This window comes from Rosa rugosa, chromosome 4 (genome assembly GCF_958449725.1).
Source record: "Rosa rugosa chromosome 4, drRosRugo1.1, whole genome shotgun sequence".
Lineage (NCBI taxonomy): Eukaryota > Viridiplantae > Streptophyta > Magnoliopsida > Rosales > Rosaceae > Rosa > Rosa rugosa.
The window spans coordinates 8355102-8382521 of NC_084823.1; the positions used below are offsets into that span (position 1 = coordinate 8355102).

The 27420-nt window shown below is 40.4% G+C and overlaps 2 protein-coding genes, 4 long non-coding RNA genes and 1 pseudogene across 7 annotated transcripts; 3 read left to right on the forward strand and 4 right to left on the reverse strand.

The window, feature by feature from the left end:
• Nucleotides 1–260: 260 nt before the first annotated feature.
• Nucleotides 261–969, reverse strand: LOC133744266 (probable pectinesterase/pectinesterase inhibitor 20; annotated as a pseudogene).
• Nucleotides 970–1502: 533 nt separating this feature from the next.
• On the forward strand, nucleotides 1503–4839 carry LOC133706863 (uncharacterized). The gene is made up of 2 exons (XR_009844760.1): nucleotides 1503–3488; nucleotides 3586–4839. It is a non-coding gene; the product is annotated as an uncharacterized LOC133706863 (long non-coding RNA).
• Nucleotides 4840–5562: 723 nt separating this feature from the next.
• Nucleotides 5563–7900, reverse strand: LOC133707320 (uncharacterized). 2 transcript variants are annotated; one of them, XR_009845053.1, is made up of 4 exons: nucleotides 7675–7900; nucleotides 7348–7561; nucleotides 6499–6563; nucleotides 5563–6335 (listed from the first exon to the last, which is right to left on the reverse strand). It is a non-coding gene; the product is annotated as an uncharacterized LOC133707320 (long non-coding RNA). The 2 variants fall into 2 exon arrangements; XR_009845052.1 differs by having other exon boundaries at nucleotides 7348–7888.
• Nucleotides 7901–13638: 5738 nt separating this feature from the next.
• On the forward strand, nucleotides 13639–15749 carry LOC133741986 (uncharacterized). Its single transcript, XR_009862293.1, has 3 exons — nucleotides 13639–14321; nucleotides 14405–14546; nucleotides 15220–15749. It is a non-coding gene; the product is annotated as an uncharacterized LOC133741986 (long non-coding RNA).
• Nucleotides 15750–18220: 2471 nt separating this feature from the next.
• On the reverse strand, nucleotides 18221–19053 carry LOC133706522 (protein WUSCHEL-like). Its single transcript, XM_062132065.1, has 2 exons — nucleotides 18528–19053; nucleotides 18221–18438 (listed from the first exon to the last, which is right to left on the reverse strand). The coding sequence occupies exons 1-2, from the start codon at nucleotides 19051–19053 to the stop codon at nucleotides 18221–18223; spliced, it is 744 nt and encodes a 247-aa protein (XP_061988049.1).
• A 2361-nt stretch (nucleotides 19054–21414) lies between these two features.
• Nucleotides 21415–22972, forward strand: LOC133706523 (uncharacterized). The gene is made up of 3 exons (XR_009844582.1): nucleotides 21415–21544; nucleotides 21628–21769; nucleotides 22443–22972. It is a non-coding gene; the product is annotated as an uncharacterized LOC133706523 (long non-coding RNA).
• Nucleotides 22973–25082: 2110 nt separating this feature from the next.
• On the reverse strand, nucleotides 25083–26653 carry LOC133742006 (protein WUSCHEL-like). The gene is made up of 2 exons (XM_062169703.1): nucleotides 25751–26653; nucleotides 25083–25661 (listed from the first exon to the last, which is right to left on the reverse strand). Exons 1-2 carry the CDS (start codon nucleotides 26274–26276, stop codon nucleotides 25444–25446), a joined length of 744 nt encoding a protein of 247 aa, XP_062025687.1. The 5' UTR covers nucleotides 26277–26653; the 3' UTR covers nucleotides 25083–25443.
• Between the last annotated feature and the right edge of the window lie 767 nt (nucleotides 26654–27420).

Sequence of the window (27420 nt, forward strand, 5' to 3'; positions counted from 1 at the left end):
TTAGTTGAAGCCGCCGCCGACTTTTTTAGGGTTTCCTCGAGAGAGAGGACATCTGTCATGTGTTGAAAAAGAATAAGGTACTATGCCAGTAATTGATGAAATGATAACCAGCTGATATAGTCAAAGGAAAATAATTGTATATTTGAAATTATACATTTCTCAATTTGAAAGGGAAAAGTACTTACACATATGCTATGTACGTAGCTAACCTTGAAAAGTTTGAAACGTTGTTCAAATTACAACGAAATGAAATTAAACATTCAAGTTCGAATGGTTGCTGAAACAAAGCCACCAGTATAAGGCACACCTGTCTGAGGCAACCAGCTATCCCCTACCAGAAAGTTAGACACCGTAAATTTACAGCATCAGTTGCATTGATCACATGGTAACCTGCAGGCCATGGGAGTCTGTTACTAGTGTCTGATCCAGGTCCTCTGTTATCATGCATACACAGCATAATACAATGTGCTCAGTGCAAAATCTCCATTCCACTCGAGCCAACCAACAGGATCAATCAAACTATCCATGAAATTCTGCAAGTAAACCGTCCTCGAGTACTCCTTCTATGGTCTCCCTAGATACCTCTTGACAGTGAAGTTACTCAAAGCCAAGTCCGCAGCGGCTGTAATGGTGCAGTTCTGGATGGAAGTCCCCGTATTCTGATTCGGGTCAGTTCGGCCTGAGCCGTGATGGGATTGGATTGGCCTTTGAGTGGCTGGCGAGGGTAGGGGTTACAGTTTTGTAAAACAACCGCAGCATTGCCGAATATGAAATCAACAGTTCCATAGATGTCACATTCTCGGTAGAATTGTCGGACAGGATGCGCGTACAGAGTGTCCTAGTAGGCCTCAAAGCTGCAGCTGTAGAAGACTGACAAGTCGGCTCCATTTCGGACCGCGACGGCCTGCATTTTACTTGGCCTAGCCGTACGTGTTATACAGTTATACGAATGGTTATGTTGACTCCCATATATATAACCCTTCTGCCACCACGGCTGCATTCACATATTTTGATCATGACGTTAGTCATTGACTCATTGTATATTTAATACGTTAGTCATCGAATCAATTAATTCTAATTTTGTCTTATTAAAATTTTAAGAGTTACTTTCGCGCTTATATCCAAATTACGTCATTTCAAACTTCTATTATTACTAGTGTTTAAAAGCTTGCTTATCATATTCCTAATATTTTGTGACCCACAAATTCATAGTTGGATAACTTGGATTATATGACACTAGTTTTCTGCTCACAAGCTCACGTTTAAATTTTTTTTAATTATTATTATTATACTGAAGAAAATGGGAAGTTATTTGAGAGAAAAAAAAAAACAAATTACCGATAACTACAAACTCATTCAAATAATTGCCACGCGCAGAGTCCACGGGTCTTATTTCCTTGCAATGAGCTCATAAAGTCCATGTAGACACGTGGGCAAATTCTTTATTTTTTACTGACGAAAATGTCCCTTAACACACATAATAGAGAAAGACAGACGAGAGAGAGAGAGAGAGAGAGAGAGAGAGAACATACCTGGATCTGGATTGAGATCGAATCAATCAAGGAGACGAGTTTGAAAATCTCACTCAAATATACCTGGATCTGGATCGAGATCGAATCAAGCAAGGAGACGAATTTGAAAATCTCACTCAAATATGAAGTTTGATTTGTAACCCAGAGAGAGAAGAAATCTGGATCGGTATCGATATTCGGATAAAGATTGAGAATTTGAGATCATCAAGGCGATGAATCTAAAATTTCCATTCAAACATGAACTTTGAATTGTAGATTTAAGTCTTTGAGGTATGTTTTTCAGTATTTTGAATTTTTCAATTCCATTTCTATTGAAATTCACAATGGGTTGTTTTGCATGTGGATTTTCTTGTTAATTCAAATTTACTTTTTATTATGTTCATGGTGTTGTAATCAAATGCTAGCTGATCTATATAATATGATTGTTCTTTTTCTTAGGCTAATACATCTGATTTTACTTAATCGTTGGTGTTTAGTATTTGGTGTTTAGGTTTTCACAATTCTGTTTTCATGAAGTTGTTGGTTAATTCAAGTCTCTTCTTGCAAGGATCCAGTGGCTGATGTAGTTGTTTTGCTCCTATTACACAGTTCGTTACCATTACATATAGTGACGGTAAAGTTCTTAGGATCGAATTCTAGTTATCTACTAAATCCCTACTGACTCTCACTAGCAATTAATTAACATATTCCTACTGACCTACAATAGGATTATTTTATTCCTACTGATCCTCAGTAGAAACTTTGTATTTTTATACCTACTGACCCTCATTGGCAATTAACATATTCCTACTGATGTACAATAGGATTACCTTATTCCTACTGATCCTTAGTAGAAATTTTCTATATTTATACTAATCTTCCGTAGGAACTATTGGTTTTCATATTAACTCGTAGTTAATTCCCTATTTCAGTAGCAGGTACACAATTGTCAATTACCAACTTCGGACTGACTGTCAATAGGAAACAAATCCTTGCTACTGACAATCAATAGCAATGATACATTACTCAATGTGTCACTTTCATTTAGTAGTAGTCACCCGATTTCCACTCATAATGAGCAAGAAATATTCAATTCCTCACTAATTTTGTTAGCACTAACCCAATTATTAATTGTTTGTTACAATGATTCAATTATACTGACTGTCAGTAGTAAGAACCAAATTCCCTGTTGGTACTCAATAGTGATCATCTAATGAATACTAATAGGTCTAAATATTTTCCATATGAACTTCATCTATTCAGTAGATTTAATAGTTTAGTTCTCTCTTCATACATGTCTATAGCCTCACTTTTAACATGTATTACTTAATCATTTAGATATACGAAATAAAGTTGCACCAACATATATACTGTATCCCAGTAAGTTAAAGGGGTGTGAAATTTGCACACCTAGTTTTGCAAACCGCACACCCTATTATTTTTTTAATAATATTTCATCTCACTCAATTTTACACTTCCTAATATACCCTCAAAGTCAGATTTTCCTTTTTCTTCTTTTGGCTCTCTCTCTCTCTCCCTCTAAAACCACGACTGCCCATAGATGAACAGTAAATTTGTGGCTAGGTTCCTCTTGAATCATTGCCTGGAAACGTGTCTTTCTACCCAACAAGTTTCCTACCCCATTGAATCATTGGGTATTCTTCTATTTATACCCCCCAAACCACCAAGTACCATCCCACTCTAAATCTAACCCCTTCCACTCCCAGTCTCCATCTTCCTCTAGTTTTGAGGTTTTGGTTTTCCCATTTTAGAAGGGGCGCGCCATGGTCAAGTTTGTTGCTACCTTGATCCTGTCACTCCTTGCAATCTCCATGCTGGGTTCAATCATTTCATCTAATAAATGAACAAAACAAGCCCAAGCTGGGTTCCTCTTTCTAGCTGCGAGGTTAAAGAACAGAGACCCATTTGCAGAGCATTGGAAGAAATCCAACAGCCATGAAAAGCGTTCTTTCTCAGGTATTACTCGTTCTTCAATTTAATTCATGCATCTTCACTATCAACTTCATTCAAAATCCCAAATACCAAATACTATGAACTAAATTTGATGATGCAGGACCGTCTTTGCAGATATGCAATTCACTCCATTCAGATGCAGGACCGTCTTCAGATCACTCCGAGACCCCCTTTCTAGAAAAGCATCTAAATCAGAGACAAGTTTTGCAAAATCTTCCTCACTTCTTGGCGTGGAAATCGAGGATCGGAGATATGCAATTCACTGCATCTAAATGAGTGGACTCGATTTATGGAGTGATAGCATGCTCCGGCCCAACACTTGTGTTTTTTCTTTCCTCCATCTGAATGGAGTAAATTCCTTCTCTTCCTCTAGCTCTCTTCTTCCATTCTCAAATTCTAAGGAAAATCCACAATTGCTATCTAAACCCGAACACTCTACTCCAAGGCTAGCCCCGAAATCCAAACTAGAAATGAAGAAAGAAGGCAAAGATTCGGCGCGCAGCAGGCAGCGACAGCGAAGAAACCGTTCGCGGTGGCCGGAGTCTAAGAAACTGACACTGATGGCAGAACCCTTTATGCTTCTTCTTTCTTGTTTGATCTCTTCCCCTTTGCTTGTTTCTTTGCCCACATAACCTTCTTGTGATTATGATCATCACCATCCATTGATTTTGGATTTTGGATTTGATGAGGGACAGAGGAAGAATGGATCTGATATTCTGATGGCCGAGGAAGAAGAGAAGGAATTCAGCTGTTTGTGTTGTTGGGGTTTTTGTGTGTTTGGGGAGAACACGTGTCGATCTGCGTAAAAGCCACGTCGTGGTTGGTTAGGACGGGCTGACCAGGGCTGGTCAGTCAAGTATTATCCAAAAAAGAAGAAGGGTATATTAGGAAGTGTAAAATTGAGTGAGATGAAATATTATTAAAATAATAATAGGGTGTGCGATTTGCAAAACTGGGTGTGCAAATTTCACACCCCTAAGTTAAATTATATACAATAACAATTGACATGTTCATGTTTGTTTATTATTTGTAGTTTACAACATGCCTACCAAAAAATGTTCATTAATTATGGATAACACATGGAGAGTGCAAACAAAAAGGAGGAAGTATAAACTCAATGTCAAGAAGAGAGGCAAAGACCAAGAATGTAGCAGAGGAGAAATATTGTGTTGTAGTACAAAATTAATCTCAAAATTTACTTGTTATTAAAGTTGAATGTGTTTTTGGAATGTCAATCAAGTGTAACATTGAGAAAGCTAATGCAAAATTGCAAGATTTTTGAATGTTACTGTTGGTCAATAGTATTGTATAATACTTGCCTCGGTTTTGATGAAAATGGTTTAGCCAAATATTTTTGGTTTTATTTCATTTTATTGTCCATGTCCATGTGTGGCAGTTTGGTAATTACTGGTCATTTTGAATCTCGGTGGCAATTTGATAATTACTGATCAATAGAAAGATGCGGTGGCAATTTTGTAATTAACATGAACTTTGAAGTTGATTTCATATTAGACAAAAATATAATAAACCGCATGGTATTACATTAAGTCCTGTTTGGGCATGGGTATTGGGCTAGATCAATTTACGTTATTGGTAAATTGCTCAAAAAAAAAGAGAAAAAAAAGAGAGGGAGATTATCTGAATTATGCGTGGTTACTACAGATATGGGTAGTTAACTGTCTGAAAAATTATTTTTTAATCTAATTTTGTATTTTACTATTTACCATACTGTTGGTATACATACCTCCTAGGCTCAAGTATCGGAAGCACAAGACTCGTATTGCCAATACACAAGCATGGCAAGCTCCCAGTTGAAGGTCCCGATACCCCCTCGGGGCGATCGGGACCCCGAGCGTCCCACACCGAAAGAAACCGAACCAAGCTCCCACAAATCTCCTACATCAGGACCATCTCCAGCAACCCCAAATAGGTAACTGTTTACTATCGCTTTCCATTATCATTATCATGTAACGTAACTGACTTGGTCATCGGAGCGTAGAAGGCCGGCACACCCGGTCTTCCCTCTAACCTGTGTCCGTTTTGCAGATAATCGAGACCGATAGCGATAGTAGCAGTGTTGAAACCGAAAAAATTCATATATCCAATTACAACGAGATTGACGTCTAGTGCATTTCTATGGCAAAAGACAAAAGAATGTGAAGAAGTACAATTGTCAAGCTCGTAAAGCATTGGACTTCTAGGTTTGTTAGAAGTCTTGCCAGCAATGCAATTAAAAAAATAAGTTACAGTTTTGACGTCAGAAGAGAAAAAATATTGTGGAGATAAAGTTTCCAACTAGTTCACTTCGAGTTGAACTCTAAAACTCTCAATGTTGTATGCAAGTCAAACTCGTCACTAGTGCATTATATAAGCATGATGTGAAGAAAAGAAAAGGAGGACCAGAGGACGAAAATATAGAACATAGCAGCATCAGGAGACCGGGAAGAAGCAGAGGAAGAAAGCAAGAAGGAAGAGGGTGAGACTTTCACCGATCTGCACCTTTTCCTTTGCTGTTCTCAAATTGATGCAGGCCTCCAGCGATACCGTAGGGTATCAATATCATGCTCCGACACGGCGTGCCTTAGGGTGCCGATATTGTCGTTGAGCTTCAACTCGGCGTGCCTTAGGGTGCCGAAAATACTTTCAAAGCTCCGGTGGCGGTGCCTTACGGTGCCAATACTGTTTTCAGAACTTTGAAACGGCGAGCCTTAGGGTGCCGATATCATCCTCAAGTTTCGGCAGTTTAATAAACCGGAACATGACAGAGGGCCCTTTGTGGATCACCATCCAGACCTTGCTTCCATATAGGGTCGTGATTCAAATTAAAAATGATGATAAAAAAAGGGAACTCTGTCAAAACACCAAAGCCAAAAATAAGTCAGTCCCGACCTTCTGATTCAAAGGAAGGAGACGGAGAAAGGCTGTCAAAACAAATACAGTTCTGCAGCAGACTCTAAAATCATGTCTGCCGGCAAAATGAAACCAGAACTGGCACTTGGAAGAAGATGCTCACCCTTAAAATAAAGCTTTGAGACTTCCAACACTGCTGTGACCACTATCACCTGGTCCGTTTTGAACCTGCACATTAAGCTATTTTGTCAGAACCAAATACAAGTTATGCTCAGAGAGAAGTTGTTCCTGTCCAAAGTTTAAAACCAAAGGTCGACAGCTGTGTACTTCTGGGAGCCACAGGTCAAGGTGCACAACATAGAAAAAGTTGAAAGCCTGGCGGTGGAATGGCAAAATAACAGCTTGCAACACTAATTAAGTGCACGAAACAGAGATGTGTTGAAATGCAAGGCATATGTTAGAGCCAATTTCAACTTATTCCAAGAGATTGCAGCAAGTGTTGATGCAAGAAATTGAAGCAGTGCTGACATGAAAATTAAAGAAGAAAAGTCTCTGGCAATGGCATCCATGTGCAAAGGAGTTTTAACCCAAGTTTTGGTCAATGTCAACAAGGCAATCCCAGAAATCCATAAAAGCACAAAGCAATATATAAAACAAAGAATGAGTGCTATGGTGATGTGCAGGCCACGAGATTGATTAATTAAGCTATGCATAAGACAAAAGGGCTTAATTAACAAAGTTTCCAACACAATTGCAGAAGCTGACAAAGTGCAAAGCAAAAGCAAGAGAAGAAGGAAAAAAAATAAACGGTGGCGTTGCAGACCACCAATTCATGCATAAGACAAAAGCTTAAGCAACATATTCAAAGAAAAAGAGCTTGGCGGTGGTTTCCTAGTCAAGTTTGAAAATTCAATGAATGCTTGGCGGTGGTATGCTTTCCAATCAAATTTGTAAGTTCAATTAAGGTGAACAAGACAAAAGAACAAGTTTGGTTAGAGTGCAGAAAGCTTACCTCAATAACAGCACCCACCCGGTGAGGTTTCCCCTGTAGTTCCTGCAGTAAAGGAAAAAGGAGTTAATTGCAGGAACTTATCGGTGGAATCAAAGAATGCCCTCTTCAAAATAGGCTCATATACGCATCGGAAGAGTCAAAGGCAGGAGTATTGCTGTCACAACCCAAAGTACACCCTTGCCTTGTTCGAACTCACCGCGATAAAATTGCAACACTAGAAAACAACATTCAAAGCCCAGAGTCACCGATGAAGAGAATCAAGAAGAAATTTCAGTTTTGTTGTACACAGATCAAACCAAGGAGTAAAATAAAGAACGAAATCCTCACCCAATTTGTGTGCAGAGATCTAAATTGCAGGCTCTGAAATCCTTTCTGGACAAGAATATAGTTGCGGCCCATCTTCAATTCCATTGCCAAATTGATTGCTGTCTCCAAATCCATCCCTAATTCGACTTGGCAAGAATGACCAAACAAGCTCGTGTTCATCGGGTTTTTGACAGTGGAAATTGAAGTAAAGCAGCTGTGAGAAAAGGAAAACAAAAAGAATAAGTGAAAAGATAGCAGCCGAGCACGTGTGAGGCTTTGGGCCTCTAAGAAGTCTTTGTTGGGTGTCCATATCAAAATTCGATGCCTAAAATAAAAGTTTGATGCATGTCTCCGAATTCTACACAAGAAAAATTGAGACTCGGAGTCCGCTCGGTACATTGAAGATGCTAGTATTAAATTTGGGGCTAAAAAAATCTTCATGGATCAAGGAACATGGTTCGCAAGGATACAAACGAAGCCCATGTCCAAATTTGGGCCCATTTGAAGAATTCGGCAAGGCATGACGCTACGGGTTTCCATTTCCAAATACCCGAGTTTTGGTTTCGTAAAAAATGCTCCGGAGCCTAGAAAATATCCCTTTGGTACAAAACCAAGAAAAATCCGCAAGTTCAGAACTACAATGGTTTGATCCCTTCACAGGGTATGTAGGCAATCTAGCGACCCACTAGATGCAACCACAAATTCAAATCGAATCCCTGACTCCACCAGTCAAATTCAGCCAATCCGAATCTCTGACTCCACCAGTCAAATTCACCCAAACACCAGAAAAATAAAATCATTCCCAAATTATCCAAAAGCAAATGCAAGGGCTCTAAACCCTCACAAATATCTCAAACACAAATCCAAAAATAAATGGGTCATCTACCCATTTAAATCCCAAATGCTGGAACTACATGTGGTTTGATCCCGCAAGGGTATGTAGGCAATCTGGAATCAAATAATCTAGATGCAACCGCATCCCAAACACTATTCCTATTCCAAAAATCCAAGCCTTCCACTGAGTCATTCACTCATTGGAACTCTTGAACTACGAGTGGCTTGATCCCTTCCCGGGTACGTAGGCAACCCATTCCAAAATTCGGGTGCAGCCGCAAAAACAAACAATCACACACTGGTTTCTTTATAAATGGAATCAAAGGGTGTTCCCTTGAAACAAGGGATTGTAATTAAGAGACACATTCTGTCTTGAATGGGTCGAACCCGAAATAATTAAAACTCTATTCAGTTAATGAATACGAGTGAAATTACGTTGGGTGACATTTTACACTCTGTGCAATTTTTAACCCAACAAGCAGACCGATACTTCCCGTGTTCAGCTGGATCAGACCCCTCTCGATACAACTGAAACATTTAGCTCTAGAAGGACTCCCCTCGCTCATTACTGACAGAGTGACGCATCGCCAATGGCTACTAGCACTCCCGATACCGGCAACGAAGGACCGCTTGCCGAGGCAGAGACACGAGAGGTCCAACGCACCCTCGAATTCCAGAGCCCTCCCACCGAGACACGCTCGATCATGACAACCGATCCAACCACGGCACTCGAGATTGCCATGCCATGTGCGACTTAATGGAGACACGTGCGCAGGCCGAGGCCGAGAGGGCGGCAGCTATAGCAGCTCGTCGAGAGGTCGAGAACATAACTAACCAGAACCGCATCCTACGAGAGACACTCCAACGACGGGTCGCGCACAACGAAGCCCTGGACAGAGCCCATCAGCAGGAGACCCCGATACCAACCATCGGTGGTGCCCCGACACCTGGAGCAGTCCTCACTACGAGAGAAGGCACTGGCCTCGCGAGCACTTTTGTACACACAAGGGTTACATTGGGAAGTCCCACGGGCCACGCGCCTGGCGGCACCAGCGCGGGACCCCAGGTGATCTACCTGAACTCCCCGGCCCCTCTCCCCAAGTCACCTCGGCACGGCACTAACACCCTAGCTGGCACCGATATGGCAAGGACGTCAAGCACAAGCACCGCTACCGCTACCGATATACCCCCACCCGACCCCAACACTCGGCTGCTACTATAGATGAATGAGACCATTGCTTCCTTGCAGGCACGGATCGAGAATGCCGAGAGCAGAACAGGTTGGCAACCGATCACAGCTAGGTTCCAGGGCAAAATGGGCTCATTCACTCCTCGGATACAAGCCGAGAAACGCCCACAAGAGGCCAAGCCCTTCAAAATCGAAAAGTACAACGGTACCAGAGATCCATACCACCACTTGGAAGTTTTCCAATCCCTCTTACACGGAACTTGATACACGAACGCAATGGCGTGCCACGCATTCGAGGAAACTAGGGGTGGGCACGGTTCGGGCCGGCTCGGTTTTGGGCCCAACCCGTTTTCGAACCGCCCATTTCGGTTGGCCCAAATCTCAAACCGCGGCCCGATTCATTTTCAGATGGGCCGATATGTTCGGTTGGGCCGAAAAAGTTGTTCGGTCTAGTTCGGTTTTGAGTTTTTTTAATGGGCCTAATTAATATATTTTTTTAAAACTTTATTTTAACCAATTGTCCAAATCCAGTCCCAGTTTCATATTTAGTTAACAGATTTAAGCCCAATTGTTGCTACATATTTAATAGTTGTAGAATTCAATTAACACCAATTCTTCAACCTAATTCATATGAACAATAACCAATCTGGGAAAACTAACAAGAACCGAAGAACTTATTACAGATCAAATAAATCAAAGTGCCATAGTTAATTAGCTAAGAAGAGCAAGAAATGAAAGAAATGAAGGCAAGGAGGAAAAGTGGCGCAGAAATGGAGAAATGAAGTTTTCCCAGTTCTACCAGGAAAAAGAATCCCAGTTGAAGTAGAAATCCTAAGTCAACTAGGAGTGAGCTCGGAAAAATGGTGTTCGGAAATGAGAAATGACAGAGTCCCAGTTGGACTAGGAAACCTGATGACACTAGGATACCTGGTGGTGCTAGGAGATGCTGTGGCTTCAAGATGACTCAAGATTGCTCAAGAATGTTCTCAAATGCACAAGAAATTTCGGCAATTGAAGAATGAGCTTTGAAATTGTCCAATTGAGAAGCCTCGCCCAAAGATTAAAGCATGTGACTTGCACATGAGTTTCTAGACCCTTCTTGACGTCTTGGAGAAATACTAAATCAATTCCATTTGGTTTTTGCCGTGAAAATAAAGAATACTCAAGAAGATTTCGGAAATCCCAAAAAGGGAGAGTTTTTAGGAATCTGCTTGTACAGATCAGTCAACTTCGACAGAGCCCTGAATACAGCTCAGAACGAAATAAATTTGGATCTTTATATGGTTGGAAAGGTAAGGATGTCTAGTTTCCAGAGATTTTTACGGTTTGTCAATATCAGTTTTCTAGAAGAAGTTATGGCCGATTTAGTACAGAGAGGTCAAGCTGCGCGCGAATCGGACTTTTGACGGAAATTTTTGTTTTGAGGCCCAAATCACATTGGGAAGCCCATGGCCGAGTTTATGCTTCATATTTCAGATAATATTGCATGTGGGACGTCCTAGAGGCTTCCAGAAGGGTTGGCATCATCCTTGGAGAGTTTTAAGGGATTACAACATGCAGAAAGGATGGAAACAATTCCAAATACGTTGCTTGTTGCTCACACCCCTATTTGGCCGAATTTAAGGAGTTTAAATCAGAAAAATCTTTATAAATTCTGCAATATTATCTCCTTTAAAGACTCATGGTACAAATCTACTTAATTTTGGAGGCTTCTCATTGGTTGGACGACGCAGAAAAGCTAACATGGATTTATTTGATTGGTTGGAGCTGTGTGGACCAATAAGATAATTCCTAGAAATTAAAAGAAGGATCTAGAAGGCTTGGAGACTAAGTTTGCCGTCCCCTATATATAGATGCATCCTTGGGACGTTTTATTCATCATCAAACCCATAATCAAAACGCAATTCCTCCCCTTTACTCTCAAAATTTCGGTACCTCTCCAATTGTTCAAGCATTGAAGCCGTGAAGCAAAGCTCCATCATCTCCAACACATCCTTGCCGTAGTCATCATCAACGTCCACCACCTTTGAAGACCTTCTTGCGTTCTTGAATTTCTTCAAAAGTGTAACCATGTCCTTCTATCTTTTGTTTTCGGTTTTATTGTTTTGTAACTTAAAAATCAAATTCTATAGAGTTCTATGTTTTTGGTTTTATTGGATGTTTTGATATTTTGTGAGAATAAAGTTTATGTTTTGATATTTAGTTTCCAATAATCATGAAGCATGAAAACGTTTTAGGTTTCTAGAAGAGATAAAATGCGATAATGATATGTGATGATTTAAGTTCATTGATTTTGTGCTTCAATCCCACCTTTTATGTGTTTTGTGTTCTTTGGTTGCAAACTTAGAATATCGATCATGTAATTGAATCCAGATTAAGATATGCTAGCGTTCTAGGTCTTAATTGTCAAGTGGAAAATCTATAATTCCTTAGGTAAATCAATGAAGAGTCTTACATGCTTGTATGGCGTTCCAACTTGTGTTCTTGGCTTAAATCAATCAAACTTTCTAAGTGTTTACTGCGTTAAATATGTTTTGTTAGTGAGTAGCGTTCTATGACTAGCATTGCATGTTTAATAGGGTTAACTATGGTGCGTTCATCTAGTTAATTTAATTAAGGAAAGTAAAAAGAACTTTGTATGCGTTCATCTTTGTTCTTGATTGATTTCTTCATTCACATGTTTTGATCTGTGATTTATGATTAGAAAACTCGTTTTCGTGTTAATGATTGTTAACTTCATCATACATATTTCGTATCACCCCATATCTGTTTTGATTCATGGATTGATTGATCATTGTAAAGTAGTTAAATTAGATTAGAATATAAACACTTTCGAAATCCCCTTATCTTGTAATTCTGTAAATATATACTTTGTTTTATTTTTGTTTTATACTTTGAGAATAATACTAGTTTGTTTAACGTTTTTGACAGGAAGTATACCCCAATCCCCGGCTTAGAACGATACCCTACTTACTCATACTACAATTCGATGCAGGCCAGGGTTTAAATTGGCACTCACTTTGAGTGTATCAGGCACGGTTGAAAATGAGGAAGAGAATATTTTCTTCCTTGTACGAGTCATAATATGCAGAATAAGCATCCAAGATATCACAGGAGCGCACACGCTGCCATCTCCCATCACACACTCGATAAACTGGATAGAAGATACAAAATACGTAAGATTGACAGTGAACAAAACAGTGTTGGAAGTGGAATTCTGCTGTGATTTAATCAGTTAAACAGGTTGAAGATGTTTACCACACAAAGGTCCACCACTGAACGTATCATTGAATGTAGCATCGAATAAATATCGTAGAGTGAAGTCAATAGAATCATCCAAGGATAAATTGGAGGTGTAGTTAGCCTCATCTCTAGCATGACAATAACAAACTATTATTATTATGACTATTCTACTTAAGTAGATCAAAAAAGAAACAATAATGCTTATGTGTTTGGGATTAGAAGCACATACGAAGAGCCCATGATTTTCCTAGCCATCTCGTTAGCATGACCACTACCAGTTCCTAGTGATACGAATGGAAGGTCTGTTGTTTTCACAACTTCCTCCCCATTTACATAAGGGTTTTTCTAAATGTACCCAGCAAATTTCTATGTAGACCCAGCAAATCAATTTTATATGAAAAGACATTTATATCCTCGTACGAAATGACAATAATAGTCATGGTAAATAAAAATAATAACAAAGGAAACCATAAAGTTTAAAACTCTTTTTTCTATTTGTACCCAGCAATTCAGTTATACCCAGCAGTTCACTGTGTTTACATTGTTGTGTTTACATTGTTTCTTCTAGCAAAGCCTTAAACCCAAATTTCACTTTCCTTTATAATTGCTTCAAGGGTTTAATACACATGATATTGACAAAGATAACAACAGAAACCACTTAGAACGTTTGTGAATAATACTAATTTGTTTAACGTTTTTGACAGGAAGTATGTAATACCCCGAAAAATCTAAATTAAATTCCGTGGATTTTTAGAATTGATTTCACGATAGTGGGAGCGAGTACGAGGCTTGGAGAAGTTGTGGAATTAGTTCGAACGATTAATTTTCGAAAACGAACGTTATTTAGGGGCTCGCGAAAGTTGACTTTTTATACGTTCAAAATTTGGGAAAACTTCCTTCATGAAAGTTGTAGAGCTCGTCGATACGATCGCGGGCATATGCGGAACGCAAAAATCGGAGTTCGTATGAATTAGTTATGATTTTTTGAAAAAGTTTCCAATTTAGTATAAAGCTTCCATTTTCGGAAATTTCCGAAAATAGTTTCAGAATTTACAAAAATAGAAAAAAAGCTGCTGCAGCCCTCGTCCCCGCCGGAAATCGCCTCCGATTTTCGTTTGGCCATATCTTCCTCCTCCGGCCACCGATCCTCACCAAACTTCTTCCATTGGCTTCGTATGGTCCTTGCGCACCTGTCTGTGGCAGCCTTGCACGGCGGCACGGCCCCTAGCGGCGGCGGCGGTCCGGTTTCGATTTAAGCTCGATTTTGGTCAACGCCGGTTTTCTCCTAGCTCCGGCCACCAAAACTTCCGATCCTTGGCTCCATGAACTCCCCTCAACCTGCTGATCATCATACTAGGAGGATTGCACCTAGAGTGACCGGTTTCACGTTCGTCGGAGCTCGGTAAGTTTTCAATCCGAAACGAAAATCTTTCGATCGGTATATCTCGAGCTGTATTGCATCGTTTTGATTGATTCTTGAACCAGTGAGTTCTCCTTGATGTTCTTAACAACTCTCTAGAAGGGATCGAAGCCTGAAATTGAAGTTTTGACGTCGAAATCAAGCCTTGCCGGATTCTGCAAATTTCGCCGGATTCTGGAAATTTTCCGGCCACCTCGACTGTTTTAGGTAATTTCAACCACTTCCGGTCATTTTCAGCTTACATGATAGTTATGAAAGTTGTTAAGCATGATGAGAGGAAGAGGAGCAGCCCGGCCCCGACACCATTGGCGGTGGTCGGCGGCGGCTCTGCCCTAACTCCGGCGTCCCTTTTCCGGCCACCTCCGGGGGTCAAAAATATAGTTTCTGTGCATTTTTAGATTCTATATTTCAATACGATCATTTCGATATATTATACGCAATTTTTGGATATCGTATGATTAAGTTATGAATTTTTAAGTTTCGATCGATTTCGATCGTTAGATTTGTGATCTGTGAAGTTAGGACCGTCAGATGGAGTTGTAGTTTTGATATGATGATCTTATGACTGTCCCAGTGACTTTGTGTGGTCATGGGCGAAGATCCGACCGTTGGATATTCGTATAAATGCAAAACAGTGATTAGCGAGGCGATTCGTGAGAATCCGTCCGTCGGATTTTCGTATAAATTTGTGGAGATGTTTGTAAGGACGATTCAGGAAGATCCAACCGTTGGATCTTCGTGATAATTTTGGAGGATGATCCTGAGGGCGATCCGTGAGGATCCGACCGTTGGATCATCATTAATTTAGAATCCGACCGTTGGATTGTTGTATTTGTATGGTTTTTGAATAAATTGCTAAGTTAAGATCGTGTTGGATTAGGTGATTGACGGATCGATTTGGCGGACAATTTGTGAAATTGTTGTTGAGCTGTTAAGAAGATGCAGCTGGATTAGAGGTGAGTAAAATCGCACATGGTTCCTTCATGAACCGAAATTTAGTGATTTATATTGAATTATAAAGGTGTGGAAAATTGTTTTAAGAAAATAAAGATTTGTTTTGAAATAATATGAACTTGATCGACTACGGTTCATAAGGCTACTACTCACAGGTAAGGAAAATGAATTTAAGTATAAAAATGAATTTCTTGTTTTTATTGCATGTGAACTATAGATGGTATTAGTAGTCACTCTTGTGTAGGTGATTACGTATATATATATTGAAAGTTATGACATTGTGTGATGTATTGAGTTGTTCGTGATAAAGAGTAGTTGAGTAAAGTGCGATAGTTGAAATGTGTAGACGAATTATATGTTAGTGTCAAGTGTTCTCATCGTGTGTCGATGATGGTGTCAAGTATTCTCATCGTGTGTCGATGATTGTGGCAAGTGTTCTCATCGTGTGTCGATGAAAGTGCCCAGTATTTTCATCGTGTGTCGATGATTGTGGCAAGTGTTCTCATCGTGTCTCAATGAAAGTGCCAAGTATTTTCATCGTGTGTCGATGATTGTGGCAAGTGTTTTCATCGTGCGTCGATGATAGTGGCAGGTGTCTTCATCGTGTGTCGATGATTATGACACGTATTATCGTAAGATTGAACCTTGGCCAAGGTGACAGGTTACGATTCAGTTAGAGCTCTAGTCTGTCTGCCATCATACTGTTTGAGGGATAACCTCAAGTTTTTATGTGTCTTTGAGTATGACATGCTGCGTGGAAGGGTTTTTATAACTATCATATACCCTTGAGTATATATTGGAAAGGGAAAGTTTAGTTGTTTGGATGGTCATGGTGAGATGTGAGTTGATTGATGTTTGAAGTGACGTTGTGCACTTCAATTTTTATACTAAGAATCACTTAAATTGAATTGTTCTTTAAAGTCGTGCAATTCCTTGTTTACTCATACGGGCTGTCAAAAGCTTACCGGGTTTGTGTTGTTGCAATCCCGGTACACTATTCAAATTGTGTAGCGGGTAATCCTACAGGTCAGGAGAATCAGGATGGTGATCGTGCGGGTTAGAGAATTTGTTTTAGTTTACAGCAATTGTAATTGTGAGGTGAGTTATGCTCATTTGAGCCTTACAATATAATTTGGTGAGAGTGTGCTGTAATAAACAAATTTGAGATTTGGTTTATGTAATATCGAGCGATGTGAGATGTGGTTGTTTTGAGAAAAAATTCAGGTTGTATTTATGTGAGTTGTATTAATTCATGTTTCGGATTTGAATTTGTTATTCAAAATTCGGGGCGTGACAGTTTGGTATCAGAGCGTAAGGTACATATTTGGTGATAATCAGTACTCCCCGAGTGATGGCCCGTCTGCAGCGGATCCCCATCATATACTCTTCGGTACTGGTATAATCATTGGGTATGTCTTAGTATGAGGTCTAGACAGCGTGCATGTCTGTAGGACGGTAGAGTTGTCTTCTAAGTTCGTATTAGAATAAGTTTAGTTTCCGCAGGTTGTAATCTTCGAGGAATAGAGACCTCTAGATTTAACTCTGATGAGTCGGTGAGATTTGTTTTATGGAAGTGAGGTCCTTTTGGATGTTGAAGTGTTTGGTTGAAGGCATGATGTTGACCTATGCACGTACCTAGTGTGGATACGAGTATGAATTGTTATAAATTTTGTCTTCTTAAGTTGGACGTACAGATGTTTGGATGGGATGTACGTATCAAGGATTAAATATCTTGTTTTGTAATGAGATGTCCTTGTGGAGTTTGTTAGTAGGGTTGAGGTTAGGGAAGAAATTATTGTGGTTACTTCTTCCTTGTGCTTGTAAGTTGTTAAGCAGGGTTTAAGGTGCGAGACAAGAATTTTATTTTGTGCTCGAGGGTTAGAGATGAGAGACCATTGTTTTGGGTTGTCGTTGAGTACTATAATTCCTTCAGAATCAGGATTGTTGGTAGAATTGGAATTAGTAGTAGTTTTGGTGATTCGGAATTTGAATTGAGTTCGCGAGATGTGTCTTATATACGTGGTTGATGTTGCTTGCATCATTTGGAACGATACGTTACGATTCACAAGGAAAACTGGATTTGAAATTTATTCATTTGAACACCATGGGTTGATGACCTGACCGTGACTTGTGAATATAGTTTTGTTCAAGTGAATGAAATTGAATTTTGTGGCCTTTGTGTGGTGAACTAGTTTTCTTAAGTTTTGGATCGTAGTATGGAGATGGACTGCAGTGAATTTGAAGTTGTTGTGTGTTTTAAGTTTAAGTAGGCGGGACACTTAAAGTTTTGCAATGGAGTTGATTTTGGTGTAATTAATTGGGAGAGTTTGAATCAGTTCTTGTGAATGATGTTGGATGAGAGTGTGTGCCTTTGGTGATTGATTTTAAGTGATATAGTTAAACGCAATTTCAGATATTGATTTTAGTGACTTTGTTAGGTATCCATAGTTGGTCAAGTGAATTACTATGTGATATGGAGTTTGATTCGATTTCTGAATCGCTAAATGTTAGGGATTGAATTGTGGTGAGTTTTTGTTGAAGCGATTGATAGATGGAATTATCGAGATTCTATAAGAGTTGTAAGAGTAACTCTAAAGACGTGGGTTTTTTCCTAGCTAACTCAGGAAGTGTTTAGCTTTATTAATCCCTAATTCTAGCGACGAAAGTATTGTGTTTGGTTTGACTCAGAGGATACTAGCTTGACCTCTGTGTGACTTAATTGATTGCTAGGTTGAATGATTGTTTGTGATAAATCATTTTGAAAGATGTGTGAAGCAGAGTTCTCGATGGTTTTGAAAAGAGTATTGAGTGACCAAGGTTCGATCCTTGGTGTTGTTGTTGGTTAAACAAAAAGAAAAGAAAACATGCACACAATCTTATTGATTTTATATTACAAAAAGGGAAACGAGGACTATGCTATACTAAGCCTAGTCAGCAGCTCCGGATGGGTTGAGGCTGAGCTCAAGAGAAACGTTTGAGCCACTGTGGTAACCGCCTGAGCCACCAGAATAGTAACCAAATGCGCTACCTTCCTCGGAAGTAGTCTTCGGGTTACCAAAGACGTCCTCGCCGTGCACGGGGAACAGAGGAAGAGTTTCAACCTCCTGGTGATCTCCTCCTCGTTGTTGCAGGGATGTTTGTCCTCCTGTTGTGCCAAAAGAGTTGTACTGGTATTAGTGTTGAAGTGTGAGGAAGAATATGAAACAAAATTTAAATCAAGAAATCCTTCATTACCAGTAGAATCGGTGGAACCAAAGTTGAGATTAATGGATCTACCATCATCAGTAGAACTAGTGGACCCAAAATTGATGTCAATGGATCCACCAGCTGGCCCAAAATTGATGTCGATGGATCCACCAGCACCAGTAGAACCAGTGGACCCAAAATTGAGATCGATGGATCCACCAGTACCAGGAGAACTAGTTCCCATGGGCACTTGAGCAGCCTGATTGCACCTCTTCATCTGCTTCTCTCGAGCCCTGACGTTCTGGAACCAAAAATAAATGTTCTTACCCTCAACATGTCCATACTGTTGCAGCTGGAGACAGATCTCGTGAATCTGCTCTGTAGTTGGGGTCTTAACTCCCTTGTCGTAGTAAAGATCCCTGAGGATCCTTATTTGATCTGGAGTAGGAACCCACCTGGCACGGCTTCGCCAGAAATCTGTGTTGGCACTACTCCCGGCTGCTTGGTTGTTTCCTCCATCCTCGATTTGTTGCTGGGTTTGTAGCTCCATTAGTTGCAGAGTTCGTGGTTCCATGGTGATGAGTTGAGAGGAAGTGTAAATTGAAGAACGAAGTTGTTGAGTGTTTGTGGGAGATTGACCTTAGAAGGATTAAGGTCGATGAAGGGGTATTGGAGATCTGAAAGTTCAGAGGAAAGAAGAGATCGAATCTTCAAATGGAAGAAAAGATCTGAGAGAGAAGGATTGAAGATTTGAGAGTGAAAAACTGGGGATTTGAGAAGAGAAAGGCTGAAGAGTTGAGAGAGAAAGGCTTGAGCTCGGAAGAAAATTTCTTTTCCTTTGGAGTGAACAGTCGCGTCTCCAGAATGCACCTATTTATAGAACAAGGTGAGCAGATCTCCACCGTTGGATGAACGATCTCAGAATTTGAATCCACGCGTTGGATTAAAGTCGCCCCGAAACCCGGAAAAGCTGTTGGCGCGTGTTGAGCGTGTAAGGGGACATGCCGAATCTCGAGACGCTGTGGCAGACAGCTTTCGCCGAAAGGGATCTGCTTTCCGTAAATCACGGAAGCGACGTGTCGTGGCACGTGGAGTGTACCGACAGTTTGTTTTATTCTATCGCTTATGATAGAATAAATAAAAGGAGTTGCATGGAGAATAACGAGTGCAGCTGGTGCTCTAGTGGTTGAAGAGCAAAGCTCTTGTACAAGAGGTCAGAGGTTCGAACCTTGCCTCTCGTTTATTTTTATTATGTTCGCTTATGACATAATAAGTATAACATTTGTACACGTTATATTAAGCACAGCTTGTGCTCCAGTGGTTGGGGACAAAACTTTCGTGCAGCAGGTTAAGGTTTCGAACCTTGCCTCCCCCGTTATTTTATTTATGTCGCTTATGACATAATAAATATAACACGTGAGCATATATTAATGAAGGCAGCTCTTGCTTCAGTGGTTGGGAGCAAAACCTTCGTGTTCGAGGTCGGGAGTTCGAACCTTACCTCTTACAAATATTTTTGGATCTCGTATATGCTTGATATACGGACGTATATACGGTATGTACGGTATACATACATATATATGGTCTGTACGGTATGCATACGTATATACAGTTGTACGATATGCATACGTATATACGGTCTGTACGGTATGCATACATATATACGGTATACCTACGGTATGTACAATTTCATACCGTAGCCGAGCTGGAAGTCGGTGGGCCGATTGGTAGGCCCAAATGGTAAGCCCAATTGTTCGGCCGATTGGTAGGCCCAAATGTTAAGCCCAATTGTTCGGCCCGAATGGTAGGCCCAAATGTTAAACCCAAATTGGTTCGGGCCGGTTCGAAATGTGAATGGTTCGGTTTCTTCGGCCCAATTGGCCAGCCCTAATGCTTAGCCCAAGGATTGAGCAAGCCCAAGTCATCGTCACTGGGTGACATATTTTATTGGCGTACTTTTGGGGATGATTTGTTTTGAGTGATGCATCTCTATTGTTGTGAAGAATGGTGCATGCTTGAGTTTTACTATAGAGATTTACCGTGATGCTAATTGAGTAGCGAAACACTTTGTGGGAGTGTTTACTGTGCTTGTATGCCAGTACAGAGTGATGATCTAAGTGATGATCTATGTGATGATCCATGTGATGATTTTGTGTAATTGATGTGGAGTGATGTTGAGCAGTTGTTTTGTGAGTTTACATTGTGATGAAAGGATTTAGTGGCCATAGGAATGTATTTTATACAAAGGGCTGTGGCTTTGTAGATTACTACAACTTTGGGAATGATGGAGATTCGATGGTTAGGTCAACCTTAGTCAAGAGGAATTGACTTACGCTTAAATTTCGGGACGAAATTTCTTTAAGGAGGGTGGATTGTAATACCCCGAAAAATCTAAATTAAATTCCGTGGATTTTTAGAATTGATTTCACGATAGTGGGAGCGAGTACGAGGCTTGGAGAAGTTGTGGAATTAGTTCGAACGATTAATTTTCGAAAACGAACGTTATTTAGGGGCTCGCGAAAGTTGACTTTTTATACGTTCAAAATTTGGGAAAACTTCCTTCATGAAAGTTGTAGAGCTCGTCGATACGATCGCGGGCATATGCGGAACGCAAAAATCGGAGTTCGTATGAATTAGTTATGATTTTTTGAAAAAGTTTCCAATTTAGTATAAAGCTTCCATTTTCGGAAATTTCCGAAAATAGTTTCAGAATTTACAAAAATAGAAAAAAAGCTGCTGCAGCCCTCGTCCCCGCCGGAAATCGCCTCCGATTTTCGTTTGGCCATATCTTCCTCCTCCGGCCACCGATCCTCACCAAACTTCTTCCATTGGCTTCGTATGGTCCTTGCGCACCTGTCTGTGGCAGCCTTGCACGGCGGCACGGCCCCTAGCGGCGGCGGCGGTCCGGTTTCGATTTAAGCTCGATTTTGGTCAACGCCGGTTTTCTCCTAGCTCCGGCCACCAAAACTTCCGATCCTTGGCTCCATGAACTCCCCTCAACCTGCTGATCATCATACTAGGAGGATTGCACCTAGAGTGACCGGTTTCACGTTCGTCGGAGCTCGGTAAGTTTTCAATCCGAAACGAAAATCTTTCGATCGGTATATCTCGAGCTGTATTGCATCGTTTTGATTGATTCTTGAACCAGTGAGTTCTCCTTGATGTTCTTAACAACTCTCTAGAAGGGATCGAAGCCTGAAATTGAAGTTTTGACGTCGAAATCAAGCCTTGCCGGATTCTGCAAATTTCGCCGGATTCTGGAAATTTTCCGGCCACCTCGACTGTTTTAGGTAATTTCAACCACTTCCGGTCATTTTCAGCTTACATGATAGTTATGAAAGTTGTTAAGCATGATGAGAGGAAGAGGAGCAGCCCGGCCCCGACACCATTGGCGGTGGTCGGCGGCGGCTCTGCCCTAACTCCGGCGTCCCTTTTCCGGCCACCTCCGGGGGTCAAAAATATAGTTTCTGTGCATTTTTAGATTCTATATTTCAATACGATCATTTCGATATATTATACGCAATTTTTGGATATCGTATGATTAAGTTATGAATTTTTAAGTTTCGATCGATTTCGATCGTTAGATTTGTGATCTGTGAAGTTAGGACCGTCAGATGGAGTTGTAGTTTTGATATGATGATCTTATGACTGTCCCAGTGACTTTGTGTGGTCATGGGCGAAGATCCGACCGTTGGATATTCGTATAAATGCAAAACAGTGATTAGCGAGGCGATTCGTGAGAATCCGTCCGTCGGATTTTCGTATAAATTTGTGGAGATGTTTGTAAGGACGATTCAGGAAGATCCAACCGTTGGATCTTCGTGATAATTTTGGAGGATGATCCTGAGGGCGATCCGTGAGGATCCGACCGTTGGATCATCATTAATTTAGAATCCGACCGTTGGATTGTTGTATTTGTATGGTTTTTGAATAAATTGCTAAGTTAAGATCGTGTTGGATTAGGTGATTGACGGATCGATTTGGCGGACAATTTGTGAAATTGTTGTTGAGCTGTTAAGAAGATGCAGCTGGATTAGAGGTGAGTAAAATCGCACATGGTTCCTTCATGAACCGAAATTTAGTGATTTATATTGAATTATAAAGGTGTGGAAAATTGTTTTAAGAAAATAAAGATTTGTTTTGAAATAATATGAACTTGATCGACTACGGTTCATAAGGCTACTACTCACAGGTAAGGAAAATGAATTTAAGTATAAAAATGAATTTCTTGTTTTTATTGCATGTGAACTATAGATGGTATTAGTAGTCACTCTTGTGTAGGTGATTACGTATATATATATTGAAAGTTATGACATTGTGTGATGTATTGAGTTGTTCGTGATAAAGAGTAGTTGAGTAAAGTGCGATAGTTGAAATGTGTAGACGAATTATATGTTAGTGTCAAGTGTTCTCATCGTGTGTCGATGATGGTGTCAAGTATTCTCATCGTGTGTCGATGATTGTGGCAAGTGTTCTCATCGTGTGTCGATGAAAGTGCCCAGTATTTTCATCGTGTGTCGATGATTGTGGCAAGTGTTCTCATCGTGTCTCAATGAAAGTGCCAAGTATTTTCATCGTGTGTCGATGATTGTGGCAAGTGTTTTCATCGTGCGTCGATGATAGTGGCAGGTGTCTTCATCGTGTGTCGATGATTATGACACGTATTATCGTAAGATTGAACCTTGGCCAAGGTGACAGGTTACGATTCAGTTAGAGCTCTAGTCTGTCTGCCATCATACTGTTTGAGGGATAACCTCAAGTTTTTATGTGTCTTTGAGTATGACATGCTGCGTGGAAGGGTTTTTATAACTATCATATACCCTTGAGTATATATTGGAAAGGGAAAGTTTAGTTGTTTGGATGGTCATGGTGAGATGTGAGTTGATTGATGTTTGAAGTGACGTTGTGCACTTCAATTTTTATACTAAGAATCACTTAAATTGAATTGTTCTTTAAAGTCGTGCAATTCCTTGTTTACTCATACGGGCTGTCAAAAGCTTACCGGGTTTGTGTTGTTGCAATCCCGGTACACTATTCAAATTGTGTAGCGGGTAATCCTACAGGTCAGGAGAATCAGGATGGTGATCGTGCGGGTTAGAGAATTTGTTTTAGTTTACAGCAATTGTAATTGTGAGGTGAGTTATGCTCATTTGAGCCTTACAATATAATTTGGTGAGAGTGTGCTGTAATAAACAAATTTGAGATTTGGTTTATGTAATATCGAGCGATGTGAGATGTGGTTGTTTTGAGAAAAAATTCAGGTTGTATTTATGTGAGTTGTATTAATTCATGTTTCGGATTTGAATTTGTTATTCAAAATTCGGGGCGTGACAGTTTGGTATCAGAGCGTAAGGTACATATTTGGTGATAATCAGTACTCCCCGAGTGATGGCCCGTCTGCAGCGGATCCCCATCATATACTCTTCGGTACTGGTATAATCATTGGGTATGTCTTAGTATGAGGTCTAGACAGCGTGCATGTCTGTAGGACGGTAGAGTTGTCTTCTAAGTTCGTATTAGAATAAGTTTAGTTTCCGCAGGTTGTAATCTTCGAGGAATAGAGACCTCTAGATTTAACTCTGATGAGTCGGTGAGATTTGTTTTATGGAAGTGAGGTCCTTTTGGATGTTGAAGTGTTTGGTTGAAGGCATGATGTTGACCTATGCACGTACCTAGTGTGGATACGAGTATGAATTGTTATAAATTTTGTCTTCTTAAGTTGGACGTACAGATGTTTGGATGGGATGTACGTATCAAGGATTAAATATCTTGTTTTGTAATGAGATGTCCTTGTGGAGTTTGTTAGTAGGGTTGAGGTTAGGGAAGAAATTATTGTGGTTACTTCTTCCTTGTGCTTGTAAGTTGTTAAGCAGGGTTTAAGGTGCGAGACAAGAATTTTATTTTGTGCTCGAGGGTTAGAGATGAGAGACCATTGTTTTGGGTTGTCGTTGAGTACTATAATTCCTTCAGAATCAGGATTGTTGGTAGAATTGGAATTAGTAGTAGTTTTGGTGATTCGGAATTTGAATTGAGTTCGCGAGATGTGTCTTATATACGTGGTTGATGTTGCTTGCATCATTTGGAACGATACGTTACGATTCACAAGGAAAACTGGATTTGAAATTTATTCATTTGAACACCATGGGTTGATGACCTGACCGTGACTTGTGAATATAGTTTTGTTCAAGTGAATGAAATTGAATTTTGTGGCCTTTGTGTGGTGAACTAGTTTTCTTAAGTTTTGGATCGTAGTATGGAGATGGACTGCAGTGAATTTGAAGTTGTTGTGTGTTTTAAGTTTAAGTAGGCGGGACACTTAAAGTTTTGCAATGGAGTTGATTTTGGTGTAATTAATTGGGAGAGTTTGAATCAGTTCTTGTGAATGATGTTGGATGAGAGTGTGTGCCTTTGGTGATTGATTTTAAGTGATATAGTTAAACGCAATTTCAGATATTGATTTTAGTGACTTTGTTAGGTATCCATAGTTGGTCAAGTGAATTACTATGTGATATGGAGTTTGATTCGATTTCTGAATCGCTAAATGTTAGGGATTGAATTGTGGTGAGTTTTTGTTGAAGCGATTGATAGATGGAATTATCGAGATTCTATAAGAGTTGTAAGAGTAACTCTAAAGACGTGGGTTTTTTCCTAGCTAACTCAGGAAGTGTTTAGCTTTATTAATCCCTAATTCTAGCGACGAAAGTATTGTGTTTGGTTTGACTCAGAGGATACTAGCTTGACCTCTGTGTGACTTAATTGATTGCTAGGTTGAATGATTGTTTGTGATAAATCATTTTGAAAGATGTGTGAAGCAGAGTTCTCGATGGTTTTGAAAAGAGTATTGAGTGACCAAGGTTCGATCCTTGGTGTTGTTGTTGGTTAAACAAAAAGAAAAGAAAACATGCACACAATCTTATTGATTTTATATTACAAAAAGGGAAACGAGGACTATGCTATACTAAGCCTAGTCAGCAGCTCCGGATGGGTTGAGGCTGAGCTCAAGAGAAACGTTTGAGCCACTGTGGTAACCGCCTGAGCCACCAGAATAGTAACCAAATGCGCTACCTTCCTCGGAAGTAGTCTTCGGGTTACCAAAGACGTCCTCGCCGTGCACGGGGAACAGAGGAAGAGTTTCAACCTCCTGGTGATCTCCTCCTCGTTGTTGCAGGGATGTTTGTCCTCCTGTTGTGCCAAAAGAGTTGTACTGGTATTAGTGTTGAAGTGTGAGGAAGAATATGAAGCAAAATTTAAATCAAGAAATCCTTCATTACCAGTAGAATCGGTGGAACCAAAGTTGAGATTAATGGATCTACCATCATCAGTAGAACTAGTGGACCCAAAATTGATGTCAATGGATCCACCAGCTGGCCCAAAATTGATGTCGATGGATCCACCAGCACCAGTAGAACCAGTGGACCCAAAATTGAGATCGATGGATCCACCAGTACCAGGAGAACTAGTTCCCATGGGCACTTGAGCAGCCTGATTGCACCTCTTCATCTGCTTCTCTCGAGCCCTGACGTTCTGGAACCAAAAATAAATGTTCTTACCCTCAACATGTCCATACTGTTGCAGCTGGAGACAGATCTCGTGAATCTGCTCTGTAGTTGGGGTCTTAACTCCCTTGTCGTAGTAAAGATCCCTGAGGATCCTTATTTGATCTGGAGTAGGAACCCACCTGGCACGGCTTCGCCAGAAATCTGTGTTGGCACTACTCCCGGCTGCTTGGTTGTTTCCTCCATCCTCGATTTGTTGCTGGGTTTGTAGCTCCATTAGTTGCAGAGTTCGTGGTTCCATGGTGATGAGTTGAGAGGAAGTGTAAATTGAAGAACGAAGTTGTTGAGTGTTTGTGGGAGATTGACCTTAGAAGGATTAAGGTCGATGAAGGGGTATTGGAGATCTGAAAGTTCAGAGGAAAGAAGAGATCGAATCTTCAAATGGAAGAAAAGATCTGAGAGAGAAGGATTGAAGATTTGAGAGTGAAAAACTGGGGATTTGAGAAGAGAAAGGCTGAAGAGTTGAGAGAGAAAGGCTTGAGCTCGGAAGAAAATTTCTTTTCCTTTGGAGTGAACAGTCGCGTCTCCAGAATGCACCTATTTATAGAACAAGGTGAGCAGATCTCCACCGTTGGATGAACGATCTCAGAATTTGAATCCACGCGTTGGATTAAAGTCGCCCCGAAACCCAGAAAAGCTGTTGGCGCGTGTTGAGCGTGTAAGGGGACATGCCGAATCTCGAGACGCTGTGGCAGACAGCTTTCGCCGAAAGGGATCTGCTTTCCGTAAATCACGGAAGCGACGTGTCGTGGCACGTGGAGTGTACCGACAGTTTGTTTTATTCTATCGCTTATGATAGAATAAATAAAAGGAGTTGCATGGAGAATAACGAGTGCAGCTGGTGCTCTAGTGGTTGAAGAGCAAAGCTCTTGTACAAGAGGTCAGAGGTTCGAACCTTGCCTCTCGTTTATTTTTATTATGTTCGCTTATGACATAATAAGTATAACATTTGTACACGTTATATTAAGCACAGCTTGTGCTCCAGTGGTTGGGGACAAAACTTTCGTGCAGCAGGTTAAGGTTTCGAACCTTGCCTCCCCCGTTATTTTATTTATGTCGCTTATGACATAATAAATATAACACGTGAGCATATATTAATGAAGGCAGCTCTTGCTTCAGTGGTTGGGAGCAAAACCTTCGTGTTCGAGGTCGGGAGTTCGAACCTTACCTCTTACAAATATTTTTGGATCTCGTATATGCTTGATATACGGACGTATATACGGTATGTACGGTATACATACATATATATGGTCTGTACGGTATGCATACGTATATACAGTTGTACGATATGCATACGTATATACGGTCTGTACGGTATGCATACATATATACGGTATACCTACGGTATGTACAATTTCATACCGTAGCCGAGCTGGAAGTCGGTG